The sequence below is a fragment of the Musca autumnalis genome, unplaced genomic scaffold, assembly GCF_047663935.1.
Source record: "Musca autumnalis isolate F117 unplaced genomic scaffold, ASM4766393v1 scaffold_1, whole genome shotgun sequence".
Classification (NCBI taxonomy): Eukaryota; Metazoa; Arthropoda; class Insecta; order Diptera; family Muscidae; genus Musca; species Musca autumnalis.
This window is the reverse complement of record NW_027411644.1, coordinates 13,511,718-13,526,328: the sequence shown is the minus strand read 5'-3', so window position 1 is coordinate 13,526,328 and position 14,611 is coordinate 13,511,718. Positions and strand designations below refer to the sequence as shown.

General features: G+C 35.0%; 3 protein-coding genes across 3 annotated transcripts; 1 reads left to right on the top strand and 2 right to left on the bottom strand.

The window, feature by feature from the left end:
• Positions 1–14: 14 nt before the first annotated feature.
• Positions 15–1,737, bottom strand: Rbbp5 (retinoblastoma binding protein 5). Its single transcript, XM_073967612.1, has one exon. It carries the CDS (start codon positions 1,553–1,555, stop codon positions 86–88), a length of 1,470 nt encoding a protein of 489 aa, XP_073823713.1. The 5' UTR covers positions 1,556–1,737; the 3' UTR covers positions 15–85.
• A 592-nt stretch (positions 1,738–2,329) lies between these two features.
• PolZ2 (DNA polymerase zeta subunit 2) lies at positions 2,330–3,567 on the top strand. Its single transcript, XM_073967420.1, has 3 exons — positions 2,330–2,617; positions 2,681–3,144; positions 3,414–3,567. Exons 1-3 carry the CDS (start codon positions 2,608–2,610, stop codon positions 3,528–3,530), a joined length of 591 nt encoding a protein of 196 aa, XP_073823521.1. The 5' UTR covers positions 2,330–2,607; the 3' UTR covers positions 3,531–3,567.
• On the bottom strand, positions 3,533–5,278 carry noi (splicing factor 3a subunit 3 noi). Its single transcript, XM_073967410.1, has one exon. The coding sequence runs from the start codon at positions 5,110–5,112 to the stop codon at positions 3,604–3,606; it is 1,509 nt and encodes a 502-aa protein (XP_073823511.1). The 5' UTR covers positions 5,113–5,278; the 3' UTR covers positions 3,533–3,603.
• Positions 5,279–14,611: the final 9,333 nt, after the last annotated feature.

Genomic DNA, 14,611 nt, shown 5'->3' with positions numbered 1-14,611 from the left:
TAATGAATAGGCGATTATTCTGGTGGCTACCAATTAAATTTTATATTTTGTTAAAACTAATTTTTATACATTTTTAAACTTACAACTATTTCTTAGGTCTTCCAGCTGCCTTTTTGCCGCCAACCTGCTTGTCCTTATTTGTCTTACTCGATACCAATGGATGTACTTCTTCAACGGGAGCATCAGGCAATGAAATGTCATAGTTATTCATTTTGCGTTTTTTGGAAGCCACTACATCGCCATAGTCATGTAAGGTGGAAGATTCTGTGTCTTTTGAGTTACTTCCTCCACCCTCCAGGCCATCTTGTACAGCCCATCCATCTTCGGGATCTTCAACTTCGGGAGCCATTGGTAAAAATTGCAAGGCATTCTCATCCTCACCCTCCTCATCCGAAGAACAAAAAGCAGCCACTGGCTCAGTCTTGGTTACATCCACTTCGATTTCTTCATCACATTTTGCGTCGGCATTTAAATCCACCGATTTATCTTCATCGGTTATGTCAAATTCTGATTCACGTTCTTCATATTCGACATTTTCATCAAGTTCCTTAAAGTCAGGGGCAAATGCGGACCAATTTTCCACTTGATTTTGGGCCCATATGGAAACCAAGCCCGAACTAATGCTGGCAATTATGGGACGCACCGGATGCCATACAACATCCAGCAGCAATTCGCCCTTGGTGCCGTGCAAGATTTTGACCAAATTTCCAATAGACTTTTCCCAGATATACAGAGCATGTTGACGGGCACTACCGGCACATATGTATTCTCCATCTCCTGAAAAGCAACACTTCTTCCAGGTTGTTTTGTTTACCAAGTCTTGAAGTTTCTGAATAGGTTCTGGTTCACCATCTTTACCCAAAGCCAAGACTTCCTTGGAATCATAGACTCGTATGACCCTATCGGATGTGTTGATGAGGAATCCATCACCTCGTCTGGCAAATTCGATGCTTTTAACTGCTGTTGCGCTAGATGTTCCAACAATAATGCGAAAACTCGCCACAACTTCCAGGGTTTCTACATCCAACACCATTATTTTTCCCTTGGCATTCCCTGTATAGATGTGTTTACCTCGTCGATCAAATGAGGCCACTATATTTAGATCACCGTCCGAGTCGAGTGGCAGGCATTTGTGGGATTCTCCGATTTTCACCAAAACAGCTGCATAACGCATTGGACAAACCAGAAACCGTTTATCATTGCGCGGATCAAATTGCACTTTAAGTATGGGCGAAGGAAACCGGTACTTGTGCTCACATTCTCCAGACAGAACATCCCAAATACAAACATTGTTATCTGTAGAGGCGGATAGTAATTTGTGGCCATTCCTTGTCCAACTTAAACTGCAAACAGGATGGACGTGAGCTGATATTATTTTTGCAATGCCGCGTGTAAGAAAGTCCCAAACAACAATCCGGCCATCGTTACATCCCACCGCCAAAAGAGTTCCATATTTGTTGAATACACACGTCACTGCAAGTGATATACAGTCCAGTGATCCATCAAATTCTTCGGGATAATTTTGTCCAAAAGATTCAAGTAGTTCCAGATTCATTGTTACGGCATGTGGACAGAGCTATTTAATTGCAAATTAAAAGTTTCGAGAGGAATGCTGAATGCTGCTAGCCGATGAAGAAACAAATACTATTTGTAAACATAAATGTGACGTTTGTTATTGTGAATGAGTTTGCAAATGACTAATCGGTAGCCGGGTAGCCGGCATGATGAAATAAAAAGGTGGCCAGCTTTGGGCCAGCGGTATGGTGGAATAAGGTTTTACATCAAATCATGTGAAACGTCAAATTTGCTCACAATAATGCTTTACTGTGTATTGCTTGTTTACATTTTGTATGTGATTTTATTCTTTAAAATTGATTATAATTATAAAAAAATAAATATGTAAATACAAATATTTAGCCATGAATACCGCCTAAACACTGTTGGTCTGTTCCAGTACTTCAAGAAACTACTAATTATTACTATTTTTTGGATAACATAAAGGAAAGGAACAGTTGCTCTGTTCCAGAACCTGCAAGAAGCTACTATTTTTTACTACGATAACATTTTTTCCTTTATTTTATCGAAAAAAAAAATAGTAAAAATTAGTAGATTCTTGCAGTGCTGGAACAGGCCAAGTGCATATGTATCTGATTACACAGCAAGTCACTCATTTAAATATCATCGATAATAAATGCTCTGTTCCAGAACCTGCAAGAAGCTACTATTTTTTACTACGATAACATTTTTTCCTTTATGTTATCGGAAAAATAGTAAAAATTAGTAGATTCTTGCAGTTCTGGAACAGACCAAAAATGTATAACCTCAATTCGAAGTGTGACTTGGTGCCTTAATGAGGTTATTGTGAATGAATCTATTTTAGGATTTAGGATATTCGGGAATATTTCATTGGACAAATAAGTTCATGGAGTTGATTTAAATTATTTTTTCCAAATGTTTACAAAGGAAATTCAAAATATTGTTCTGCAATAAAAAACGGTATAAACCAAATGACAAAGAAATTACAAAAGGGCTAGAGATTTATTATGAGTATAGATTAAAACCGGATGAATTTTATCCTTCTCTCAATATTAAATTCAAAAATACGAAATGGATAATGGTGAGTACATCTTCTGCAAACTTCTACAATAATATCCTCAAAAATATAATAATCTAATTTCAGATATAAACGACATAATTATTGAAGCCATTGAAGTTTTCGTCAATCACATCCTATATACAAGAGATGTTTACCCAGCTCAAATCTTCAAGAAACGAAGAATATATAATACACCGGTGTTTGTATCAATTTATCCCCCATTAAACACATATCTATACAAAGTATTAAGGACAGTAAGAGAACTCCTTAAAACTGGAGAACTTGAGGGTGTTGAAGTCTTACTCTATAAAGATGATACGGAAATATATGAAAAATATACATTCCAAATAAATCCTCAATCCAGCGGGCGTATATCTGTTGAGGATGAGTTTCTAATGGACTTTGAAGAACAACTCAGATCATCATTGTACAGTTTGGCAGAAAGAGTGAAAACCCTAGAGAAGCTACCATCTGATTGTAAATTCAAAGTGCTGATCTATACCAATCAAGTTGGTTTTGTTCGTCTATCACATAATCCTCATTATCAGGTACCTTTTTATTTATTTATTTTTTTTTTTTTTTCATTACTTTGCAATCGAAGCCATATGGATAATTCAATGGCCAATTCAGATATAATTACAAAGATTCCACCTTACTTCATAGCTACTCTATAAATAAAATATTAAACATTATTGTTCTTACAAACTATACATAAAAATTAAAAAAAAAATGATTGCATTGATTATAATTTGCCTCCTTTACATCATATGTTTTACATCGACATGACATTGAACAACCAACTCTTCTCCCTTTTTAGGATTTTCCATGGTTACGCAGTGATTTGAAATGCTCCAAGCCCAAACAGGAGATTTCATTGTTACCACTTACCACAGTAAAGTCGGTAGGACTTTTGTTAACAGCAGAAATATCATGAAATAAATTTACAATATGGTTTTTTGTTATATATTTAAGTTTTCTTTTTTGTCCCACCATATATTTCTATCAACTTAAAGCAATCCTTGTCGTTTCAAATCTTCATAAGTTTTACGATTTACAACGTTGCCCTGTGAATCTTCAAATTCTTCTTCCTGATCGGCTATCCAACGTTCTGCCGTCTTTTGAGACTTAAGCTTTTCCCACAATGTAATAGCATCCTCAATTTGTGTCACATTTGCAAAATGTGCCGTATTGGGAATACCTAAACATCGCATGCCATGAGCATGTCGCCACTCTGCGAAATGCCGTTGAAACGCCTTGGGTCCTTTGTATGTGTAATTGCCACAAATTTCGCAATTATAACTTATATTCAAACCATGCAGTTTGTACAACCAATATGGAATAGGTTTACCATCCCAACCCAGCGGCAGATTTTTGGGATTATATGGAATATCATCGGCATCTGGATCATCATCCAAATCCGAGTCACTGGCCTCAACATCACTATCGTTTCTTTCACCTCCCGTACGTGCCTGTTTGCGCTGAACATTTTCTTTGGTGGCGCTCCGTTGTTCAGACACCAATTCAGCATATTTATACAAATATGCTTCCAGTTGAGCAATTTCTTTATGACGTTCATTTTCTCGGGATTGTACGCTGGTATTTTTGGAAGGTTTCTTGGCCATAAGAGATGGATCCAGTGTTTTCTTGCCTTTAGTGGAGAATAAACGTTGCGCCCGTTCCTCCAGTGTACCACCACATTTAAGACCCAACGCCATTAGTGCAGACTTCAAACGATCCAAACCAAGTGAGGCCAATTCCTCCCAACTAGAAAAGGCAGAAAGATCCAAGTGGGCACCAGTATTTGCTAATGCTGATTCCGTTTCTTTACTCGCCCAACCGGGGAACGTGCCCTGTAGCCATTGTTTCTGGAATTCTAATTCAACTTTAACCAACTCTTCTTCGATATCATGCAGTGGTTGTACCCTCATTATGAAATTGTGTAAATACTCGTTTAGAGCCTCCAGATATTTCTTATATTCTTTGTTTTTCCTCTCCTTGGCAACGTCAAAGACATGATCAAATGTCATCAAATAGGTAATATAGTCTACCTTCTCCACACCTCTTAAATTGATATACATCTCATAGCATTCATTCAAATCCAGATAACGACCACCTCCCTCTTCATCAGTGAATTCCACCAATGCAGACATTTCGTCAGGGTTGTTATAAGCTTTTACCATTTCTTCGAATTCCACCGACAATGGGATGCTGACTTCACTCGGATGTTTCTTGTAAAACTCTTTGATTTGCTTGAGACGATTGTAGAATTCATTGAACTCATTAGGTCCTGACAGGGCTTGGATTTCAGCTTTTCGTTCATTATCCTTATCTTCATACAGTTCCCTTAACTTCGATGTGGAGTTATAATGCATGTCCAGTAAATATTTTAACCGATGTTCAGAATATATGCGGTCTTTTTCATTGGCTTTCTTGTTGGCATACTCATCGACCATGAGTTTTACCAAGCGTTCGCGCTCTTCATGGTAACGTCTTTGCTGTTCCAGCAAAGTTTCCATGATGTCCTCGAATGGATTCAATAGCCTTCTTAAGCAGCAAATTAAGTGCAGATATTTATTTACCAAAATAATTTCCCGGAGAAAAACGTTTTCGATGTCAACTTGTTATTAAATTTGTTGGGTATGTGTGTGTAATAGGGTTAACAAGTTTAATCGAAATCGTTTATAATTTAAGGGAAAAGCGTTCCCCCTTGCAATAACAAGGTGACCCTCTATGCCCAGCTGATGTCATCTCTTGTGTCAAGTTTCACGAAATCATGAAATACACCCCGGTGTTTACATTTATTTTTTGTTGATTTCAAACATATCACAATAATCAAGGTAGATGCATATGCGCAGCTGATCGAACATGAATTTTCAAAACAAGTTGTTGGAAATTTAATTAATCATCAAAAATATACGACAATATAGAACTTTAAAACTTTATTTGGAAAATTATCTATATATCGTAGTAATTGTGTATAGTACTAACAAATGAAAAAAAACAAAAAAATGATTTTATCGTTGAGACATCATAAAAATAAATTTTGATAGATAAAAGTTGTGCTCAGAACCTGCACAATATTAATTCCATAGCTTAAACGTCAAATGAAATCTCATCTGGATTTCATTTGACGTTTAACCTATGGATTTGACAGTTGAAATCGAGTGGATTTCGTAAATGTAATTCAAGCATAAGCGTTCCTTTACTTCAGACACTATACAATTCGTATAGGAGCAGTTTACAACTTTTAAGGACTGGGGCTAAATCCTTGTTCTATGAAAATTTGAAATGAAAAGTTGTCGAGGTTTGAGCCACCCCGATACCAAACTAGTATATCGATATTGAATGTTATCAAACTCGACTATTACATGGCTGCCTTATCGATAATTTACCATCACTACTTGTCAACCTAATTGGGGATAAGCAAGATCGTCTTGATCGTCAACACAAAACCAAAAAATAAAAGTTTTAATTAGTGACCGCTTGCGTCCATATTTTAAAACGTTTGTTTTTATTCTTGTGTGGCAATTTTAAATTGCATTTGAATTACACCACGTAAGTATATTTGAAATACTTGTGGTGTCCTTTCTGTGTATTTGCTGTTTTGTTTAGTTGTTGCATTTCCCGCCAACAACGATTTACTTGACCTTAATTTACGCCCGTAATTTAAGTCAAAATTGCAGATTCCTAGTCCTTTTAGGGGAAATCTGTACATGGTCCTTCGAGCCTTTTAAACAAATTAGCGGCCTAGACTTGCCATTAATTATAAACACTTAAATTAAAAAATTTCCAAAAAATAAAAATCATTTTGTTTGCCATCAGTGTTGAAACATTTCGCCAGTTGCTTCTAATTTATGCAAAAAGTACGGCAAATCTCAACACTATCATTGAGTCAAGAAGAAGAACAAAAAACATACATTTGGTTTTGCAACATTTATTGCTCGTTTATAATTTACAAATAAAAATAAAATTTTCCTATTAATAACAAAATCACCACTTCACATTAAATTTCGTATTTTTCTATTTTATTTTGTGAATAAATAACACGGACAGACGGTCAGTTTGTTTACATAGTGTTATTCACATTATAAGTAACGATTACTGAATATCAGTGATCATATTAAAATAAGAGGTCAGTTAGTGAAAACGTAACCTAACGTAACAAAACACACGTAACATAACGTAATTCGATACGGTGATTGCATTTCATTTTATTCCATTTCATTATTAAATAATATCACAAATAAAATTAAAAGGTAAAAAATAAATTAAAATATATCAATAAAATAAAAATATTAATAATTAATAATAAATATAAATAAATAGTGGATTTTACTCCCAAAGTTTAAAAAATAAACTTTCGAGGAGTATATTTATAAAAAGCTATTAAAGCCAAAATAAAATAAATTAAATAACTTCAGTCTCTTTATCTTGAAAGAAACTTGATAGTTAAAGAAGGCAAATAGTGATAATAATAATAATATAAAATATATAAAAATTAATATAAATTACATATAAAATAACAAATAATAAAATAAAAAAATAATTGTATAATAACATAATAATAAACAAATATTGAAATGGGATCAACAATTTGCACACGTTTCGAATACGAACGGGATAATTTGGTGGGATCATGTGCCAAGATATTAAATACCCCGGAAAAAGATCTATCTGAATCGTTGATAGAAACTAAGTTAGAGTCAATCGATGAGGATTGGCATAACGTCCGTAGCGCTTTCGAGAGCGTTTATCTTGCCGATGACATGGCAGTAAACTGTGAATATAAAAAGAAAGCAAAGGAAGATTTTGCGTCCGCTCGGGACCAATATCAAACAACCAAAGCCAATTTAATGGAAATTTTAAAAAAGAGAAGAAATCTTTCCAATAATGTAGTGGGGGAAGACACTACAAATCCCTCAATGTTTCATAGTTCAAGCATGTTTCCCCCAACCACAACTTTTGATTTGTCGGAGGTGTGCATTAAAGTGCCACCTTGTGATACGAAAGACTTCTACGGAAGTTACGAAGAATGGCCAACTTTTAGGGATATGTTTACGGCCATATATGGTACTCATGCCAGATTGACATCAGCGCAAAAATTATATTATCTAAAAAGTAAAACAAAAGGTGAAGCTGGGAGAATCGTTGATCGATTTCCTTTGACAGATTTAAATTTTACCCTAGCATGGGATGCATTAAAGAAACGTTACGAAAATAAACGTGTGTTAGTAGACAATCAACTCAGACTTTTGTTTGAAGTTCCACCTGCAAAATCTGAGAACAGTGAAGATATAAAACGGATCCAATTAACTATTAGCGATTGTCTCGCAATTCTTCAGGCTCACGAAATCAGTGTGAGTCAGTGGGATCCGATATTAATTTATTTATGTTCTACGAAGCTTCCTATAGAGACATTGACATTGTGGGAACAATCTCTTGAATCTCATTCCGAGTTACCAAAGTGGTCTCAAATGGAAGAGTTTCTTATTAAGAGGCATCAGGTGTTGGAAAGAATTGATCGCCTCAAAAGTCAGACAGTTCCTCAACCTTCTCGATTTGATTACGGAACTCAACAAACTTCCATATACCAAAATTCAAATAGATGTGTTCTATGTGGAAAAAATCATTTGTTGAAAAATTGTTTAAAGTTCAATAGCATGGCCACACTCCAAAGGATTGAAGTGGCAAGAGAAAACCGACTATGTAGTAATTGTCTAACAAGTGGACATATTACTCCAGAATGTATCAGCATGCATAGATGTATGCATTGCAGCAAGAAACATCATACGAAGCTTCATTTGACAAAAGCATCACAAGAACAATCGACTGCTAATGCCGTAGCGCGTGAAATAAACAGTTTTCCTCAACCACGAATGAGTCGACAAACTGAAACACACTTCACGACTGGTGAACAGCAGAATGAATTGCCTTGCTCCTCTAGTTCGGTATCCGAAACCAATACTCAAACGTACATGACTTTGAGTAACGATGATGTTATGTTGCCAACTGCGTTGGTACAAATTAAACATCGTGGTAAAATTTCTACTATAAGAGCTATTTTTGATTCAGCTTCTAAACGATCTTATTTGACGAATGAATTAACAGAGCGCTTGAAAATAGAAACTAACCGGTGGATATGTTAATTGGAAGTGACATACTCCCATCCTTAATGCTAAATGGTATAAGAAAGAATGTGCTCGGAAAAATGATAGCACAAAATTCAGTTTACGGTTGGTTTATTTTCGGACCAATAACATACGACAGTATCGTGTCGGCCCCAAACGTGGGATATTCAAAGATAGAAGAAGACAATACAAATGTAAAATCAATCAAATTCTTTGAAAAAGAGGAAGTCAAACGGGCTCCTATTCTAACAAAATCCCGTAAACAACTTTACGATGAAACAAACAACCGTCGACAGGACGGAAAATCAGATGCTAAAATGCCATTATCGTTTTCAGAATCGCCTCGATTCGGAATGTTACCTAATGATATTGAAGAATGTGTGGAAAAATTTTACGATGAAAACACGATCCGTCGACCGGAAGAAAAGCCTGATGTAAAATTTTCGTTTTTAGAATCGTCCCGATTCAGAACAAGACTCCACAGTACGAACGTGGAAAGGGCAAAACAAATAAAAAAATACGAATCCCTTGCTAGTACTGGCAATGAATTGTCAGAAAAGAACATAGTCATAAAAAATATCCAACAAAGTAGATCAAATATAAAGCATATTGATTCAAAGAGATATCTGTACTACTTCTTACATTACGCGGTCTTTCGCCCGGAAAGTACCAGTAAAATATGTATGTTTATTAATGACTTATACCAATCAAAACGTTCTTACTCACTCAATGCTAAAGTAATTATAAGCAACGAACTGATTTCAGAAAATTTTAAACAGTACATTTACATGTGCGTATATAACGGTGACATCGAGAAGATGTACCAAAAATTAACACACGAATCTGATATTCTGTGTCAGAGTATTTTGTATCGAAAGGACATACACGGTCCCTCTGTAGATTATGGAAATTTTAAATTTGGTGTTAACTGTGAGTCATTTCTGGCAATAAAAACGTTATTGCAGGTGGCCACAGAATGGCAAGTTGACCGGCTGCTAGCAGCAAATATACTTCGAAAAGAATATGTGGTTGACATGTTAGCAGGCGGTCACACAAGATATTTAGCTTTAACGGCACTAGAATATATGACATTTACGGGGAAATCGAGCGGATTTCCGTTAAAGAAAATAACGATCGTTCATTTTCTTAATATATATTCTCAATATTTATTTTATGACAAATTGAACAAGCATCTTTCATCCGATCTTGCAAAAGAAATACTATTCGATTCCGCAAATCGGCTGGAATTTACATTTTTGACATTTACGAGGAAATCAAACGAATTTCCGTTGAAGAAAAATTTGATAAATGTTCTATTTGATATTTATCCTCACTATTCGTTCTATGCTGAATTGCATGATAATGATGTCATCACTGTTGCAATCGCAACACAAAGCAAATCAACTGTTCCAGCGGATCAGCTGGCCTCTAAGTCGAAAAGAAATACCTACAAGGAACAAGTCTGTGGTATAACATCCACGAAATTCGTTAATTTGGTTCGAATTATTGCATATGTATGGTGCAAAGACGAACAAAACATAACTAACGGGCCATATATCGTATGGTCAATTTCTGTTTCTTTGTTCCTTAAGTATCTTTTCAGAAATATTCATGGATTTCACGTGGGATATGCTGTTTATTGCAAGTACAACACTATGTTGGCTGAGTTCATATCGAAGAACCCGGCAAACTTGGGAAAAGAATACTTATCAGAAATCCATGACCACTGCAGAAAAGTTATGGTGAAGAGTGGAAATAAGTCAAAAATCAGATCGCAGCGACAGAAGGGTCAACAACGGAAAAGCCTGGATGAAAGTTCCAAATACCCCGCCCTAACAAATCAATAATTTTGCACCCGTGCAAGGGGGGGAGCATGTCGAGGTTTGAGCCACCCCGATACCAAACTAGTATATCGATATTGAATGTTATCAAACTCGACTATTACATGGCTGCCTTATCGATAATTTACCATCACTACTTGTCAACCTAATTGGGGATAAGCAAGATCGTCTTGATCGTCAACACAAAACCAAAAAATAAAAGTTTTAATTAGTGACCGCCTGCGTCCATATTTTAAAACGTTTGTTTTTATTCTTGTGTGGCAATTTTAAATTGCATTTGAATTACACCACGTAAGTATATTTGAAATACTTGTGGTGTCCTTTCTGTGTATTTGCTGTTTTGTTTAGTTGTTGCATTTCCCGCCAACAACGATTTACTTGACCTTAATTTACGCCCGTAATTTAAGTCAAAATTGCAGATTCCTAGTCCTTTTAGGGGAAATCTGTACAAAAGTTTTATAAAGGAAATAAATGTCAAATGAAAAATTTTATAAGCCAAACATTTTTCATTTCAAATTTTCATAGAACAAAAATCCAGCCCCTGGACTTGTACAAATTATTGAGTAAACGAATATACATATTCCTTTAACACGCCGCTTATTTTTTGGTATCGCACATTGAAGCGTGACATTTTTTTGCTCCGGCGATCATATGTTTTGGGTAATTTTTCCAATTATGTTTTGGGTAAACAAAAAGTATTTTGAAATTTATTAATTTTTCCTCAAACATCGTAGGTATACTTTTTTTTGTTATTATGGGCCTGTTTATGTATGTCGATTAGAAACGAATGCGTAAAGGCGTGTTTACACTATCTATCAATGTCATATGAGTTGTCACCTCTTTTATCCATTCGACATCCTTTATGTTTGTCAAAGTCCATACTACTTTTAGTTTTTGCGTTCACACTAGCATACAATTTGTCCCAATTTACATTAGGCGAGTTTACTTGCGGCAATTGTCAGTTTGTAGGTGAGAGAGAGGGTTGAGGGGCAAAGGGTTACCATATGCCTCACCTCTCTCTCCATCAAACTGAGAATTGCCGCAAGTAAACTCGCCTAATGTAAATTGGGACTTTCACTGACCACAAAATATTATAGCACGGTTACACTACAGCTTTTTGCCGGGTTAACCCACTTCATGCGGATTTATTGCTTAATCTGGTCAAATCTGACCAGATTTGCCATACAAAAATTAAATCCACTCACGACTGGGTTTATTTTAAATCCGGCACAAATCCACCAAAAATACAGTGTTGTATTCGGTATTTGTGCAAAAAAATCCAACTCTACTCAAAAAGTACCAAAAGTTGCAACTGTTTTTGCAACAGAGTTTGTCGTGTTTTACACGCTTACGATTGGTCGCATGAGATTTTATGGAGTTAATAAATCTAAAGTTATTTGAAAATCATAATATTATTTATTTTTTTACTTTAGACAATTTTTAAACAAAAGTACGCTTGATACCATGATACAAAAATGTATCCTTGTGTGTAAAATATACCAATATGAGAAATTGTCATACGAGAAATTGTAAAAGTGTAAAACACGACTTTATTAGTTTTTTTGTATGTATACGTAAACAAACATCAGCTGACAGTTTATATCCTCGAAAAGCTAAGTGTAATACCCCGGTTACACTATTGAAGGTTAACCCACTGGGTTTAATAGATCCAGTGGGTTAATCTTTGCTGGTTATACCACGTTTATATATAACCGGATTTAACAAACCGACTGGGTTTTAAATGTCAATTCCATTGCTTATATTTCAAATAAATCCTTATAAAGAAGGTTAACCCTGCAAAAAGCTCTAATATAAACAGCATATTACACTTAGCTTTTCGAGGGTATAAACTGTCAGCTGATGTTTGTTTACGTATACATACAAAATAACTAATAAAGTCGTGTGTTACACTTTTACAATTTCTCGTTTGAGATATCTTCCCCTCTTTGCTCATATTGGTATATTTTATATACAGCGATACATTTTTGTATCATGGTATCAATCGTACTTTTTGTTAAAAAAGTGTCTAATGAAAAAATAAATAATTTTATGATTTCCAAATAACTTTAGATTTATTAACTCCATAAAATCCCATGCGGCCAATCGTAAACATGTAAAACACGACAAACTCTGTTGCAAAAACAGTTGCAACTTTTGGTACTTTTTGAGTAGAGTTGGATTTTTTTTGCACAAATACCGAATACAACACTGTATTTTTGGTGGATTTGTGCCGGATTTAAAATAAACCCAGCCATGAGAGGATTTAATTTTTGTATGGCAAATCTGGTCAGATTTGACCAGATTAAGCAAATAAATCCTCATGAAGTGGGTTAACCCGGCAAAAAGCTGTAGTGTAACCGTGCTATAACCAGCAAAGATTAACCCACTGGATCTATTAAACCCAGTGGGTTATACCCCGGTTACACTATTGAAGGTTAACCCACTGGGTTTAATAGATCCAGTGGGTTAATCTTTGCTGGTTACACTTAGCTTTTCGAGGATATAAACTGCCAGCTGATGTTTGTTTACGTATACATACAAAATAAATAATAAAGTCGTGTTTTACACTTTTACAATTTTTCGTATGAGATATCGTCCCCTCTTTGCTCATATTGGTATATTTTACACACAGGGATACATTTTTGTATCATGGTATCAAGCGTAATTTTTGTTAAAAAAGTGTCTAATGTAAAAAAATAAATAATTTTATGATTTTAAAATAACTTTAGATTTATTAACTCCATAAAATCTCATGCGACCAATCGTAAACGTGTAAAACACGACTAACTCTGTTGCAAAAACAGTTGCAACTTTTGGTACTTTTTGAGTAGAGTTGGATTTTTTTGCACAAGTACCGAATACAACACTGTATTTTTGGTGGATTTGTGCCGGATTTAAAGTAAACCCAGTCGTGAGAGGATTTAATTTTTGTATGGCAAATCTGGTCAGTTTTGACCAGATTAAGCAATAAATCCTCATGAAGTGGGTTAACCCGGCAAAAAGCTGTAGTGTAACCGTGCTATTAACCTTCAATAGTCTAACCGGGGTATTAATCACGCTAATAACACAATTTATATTGTTAAAAACTCTTTCGTTTTCTTTACCTATTTCCCTGGGCTGGATTCTTGTTCTATGAAAATTTTAAAAGAAAAATATTTCCTTTATACCTTTATTACCTTAATTTTTTGGTAAAATTGTTTTCTTCTGACAATTAATTTCTCAACTGGATACGAAAATACCTGGCCGAATAGAGCGCTCCCTAAATAAAAAATTTACATATGAGTTGCCACATCATTTTGATAGATGAAAATTTTCATAGTGGTCACACTATGTATATTAATTCACATGTAGCAAATTTGACATCTCATATGACATTCATAGATAGTGTAAGCACCCCTTAAGAAAAACTACCAAATTTTAGTGTGTTTTTCAAATTTGTTTTTTGTTTTGAAGCAAAATATAGTCCTGTTCCTTTACGTGAAAGAATCTTCAAGTTTTACCACTTTTTACTCGAAAAGCGTTCCTTTACTTCAGACACCATACAATTCATATGGGAGCAGTTTACAACTTTTACCACTTTTGCCGGTTTTACCATTTTCAAAAGTAAAGGAACAGGCCAAATATTTCCAAAACTAAAGTTTGGGGGTGTATCAAGCTCACACATTTTCGTTTCGAAATACATAAACAGGGGGTATTACTCGGAAAAATGTAATTTAAAATGAAAATTAGCAAGTCACCGCCAATTTTTGTTGTTGAAATTGATTGTGTCAATTGAACTGTCAAAATGAAATGTCAAATATCAAGCCGAATACGAATTCCAAAGTTTAAAACATTTTTAACTTAGGCGCCTGAAATCTTGCTTTGTTGTGAGCTGTTCTATTGAAAACAGTACAATTTAATATCTCGCTTTCATGCCAAGCAAGCGGAGCAATCCATTGTGTTTCTACCTTTACTTCTTTTGCCGGTTTTACCATTTTCAAATGTAAAGGAAGAGACCAAATATTTCGCAGTTTTATTCTTTTTTGTGCATTCCTCGTTACAAAAGC

Coding starts and splice junctions, on each gene's coding strand:
- Rbbp5 (XM_073967612.1), bottom strand. CDS start 1,555: ATGAATCTGGAACTACTTGAATCTTTTGGACAAAATTATCCCGAAGAA.
- noi (XM_073967410.1), bottom strand. CDS start 5,112: ATGGAAACTTTGCTGGAACAGCAAAGACGTTACCATGAAGAGCGCGAA.
- PolZ2 (XM_073967420.1), top strand. Junction 3,145..3,413: donor CACATAATCCTCATTATCAG/GTACCTTTTTAT, acceptor CTCCCTTTTTAG/GATTTTCCATGGTTACGCAG.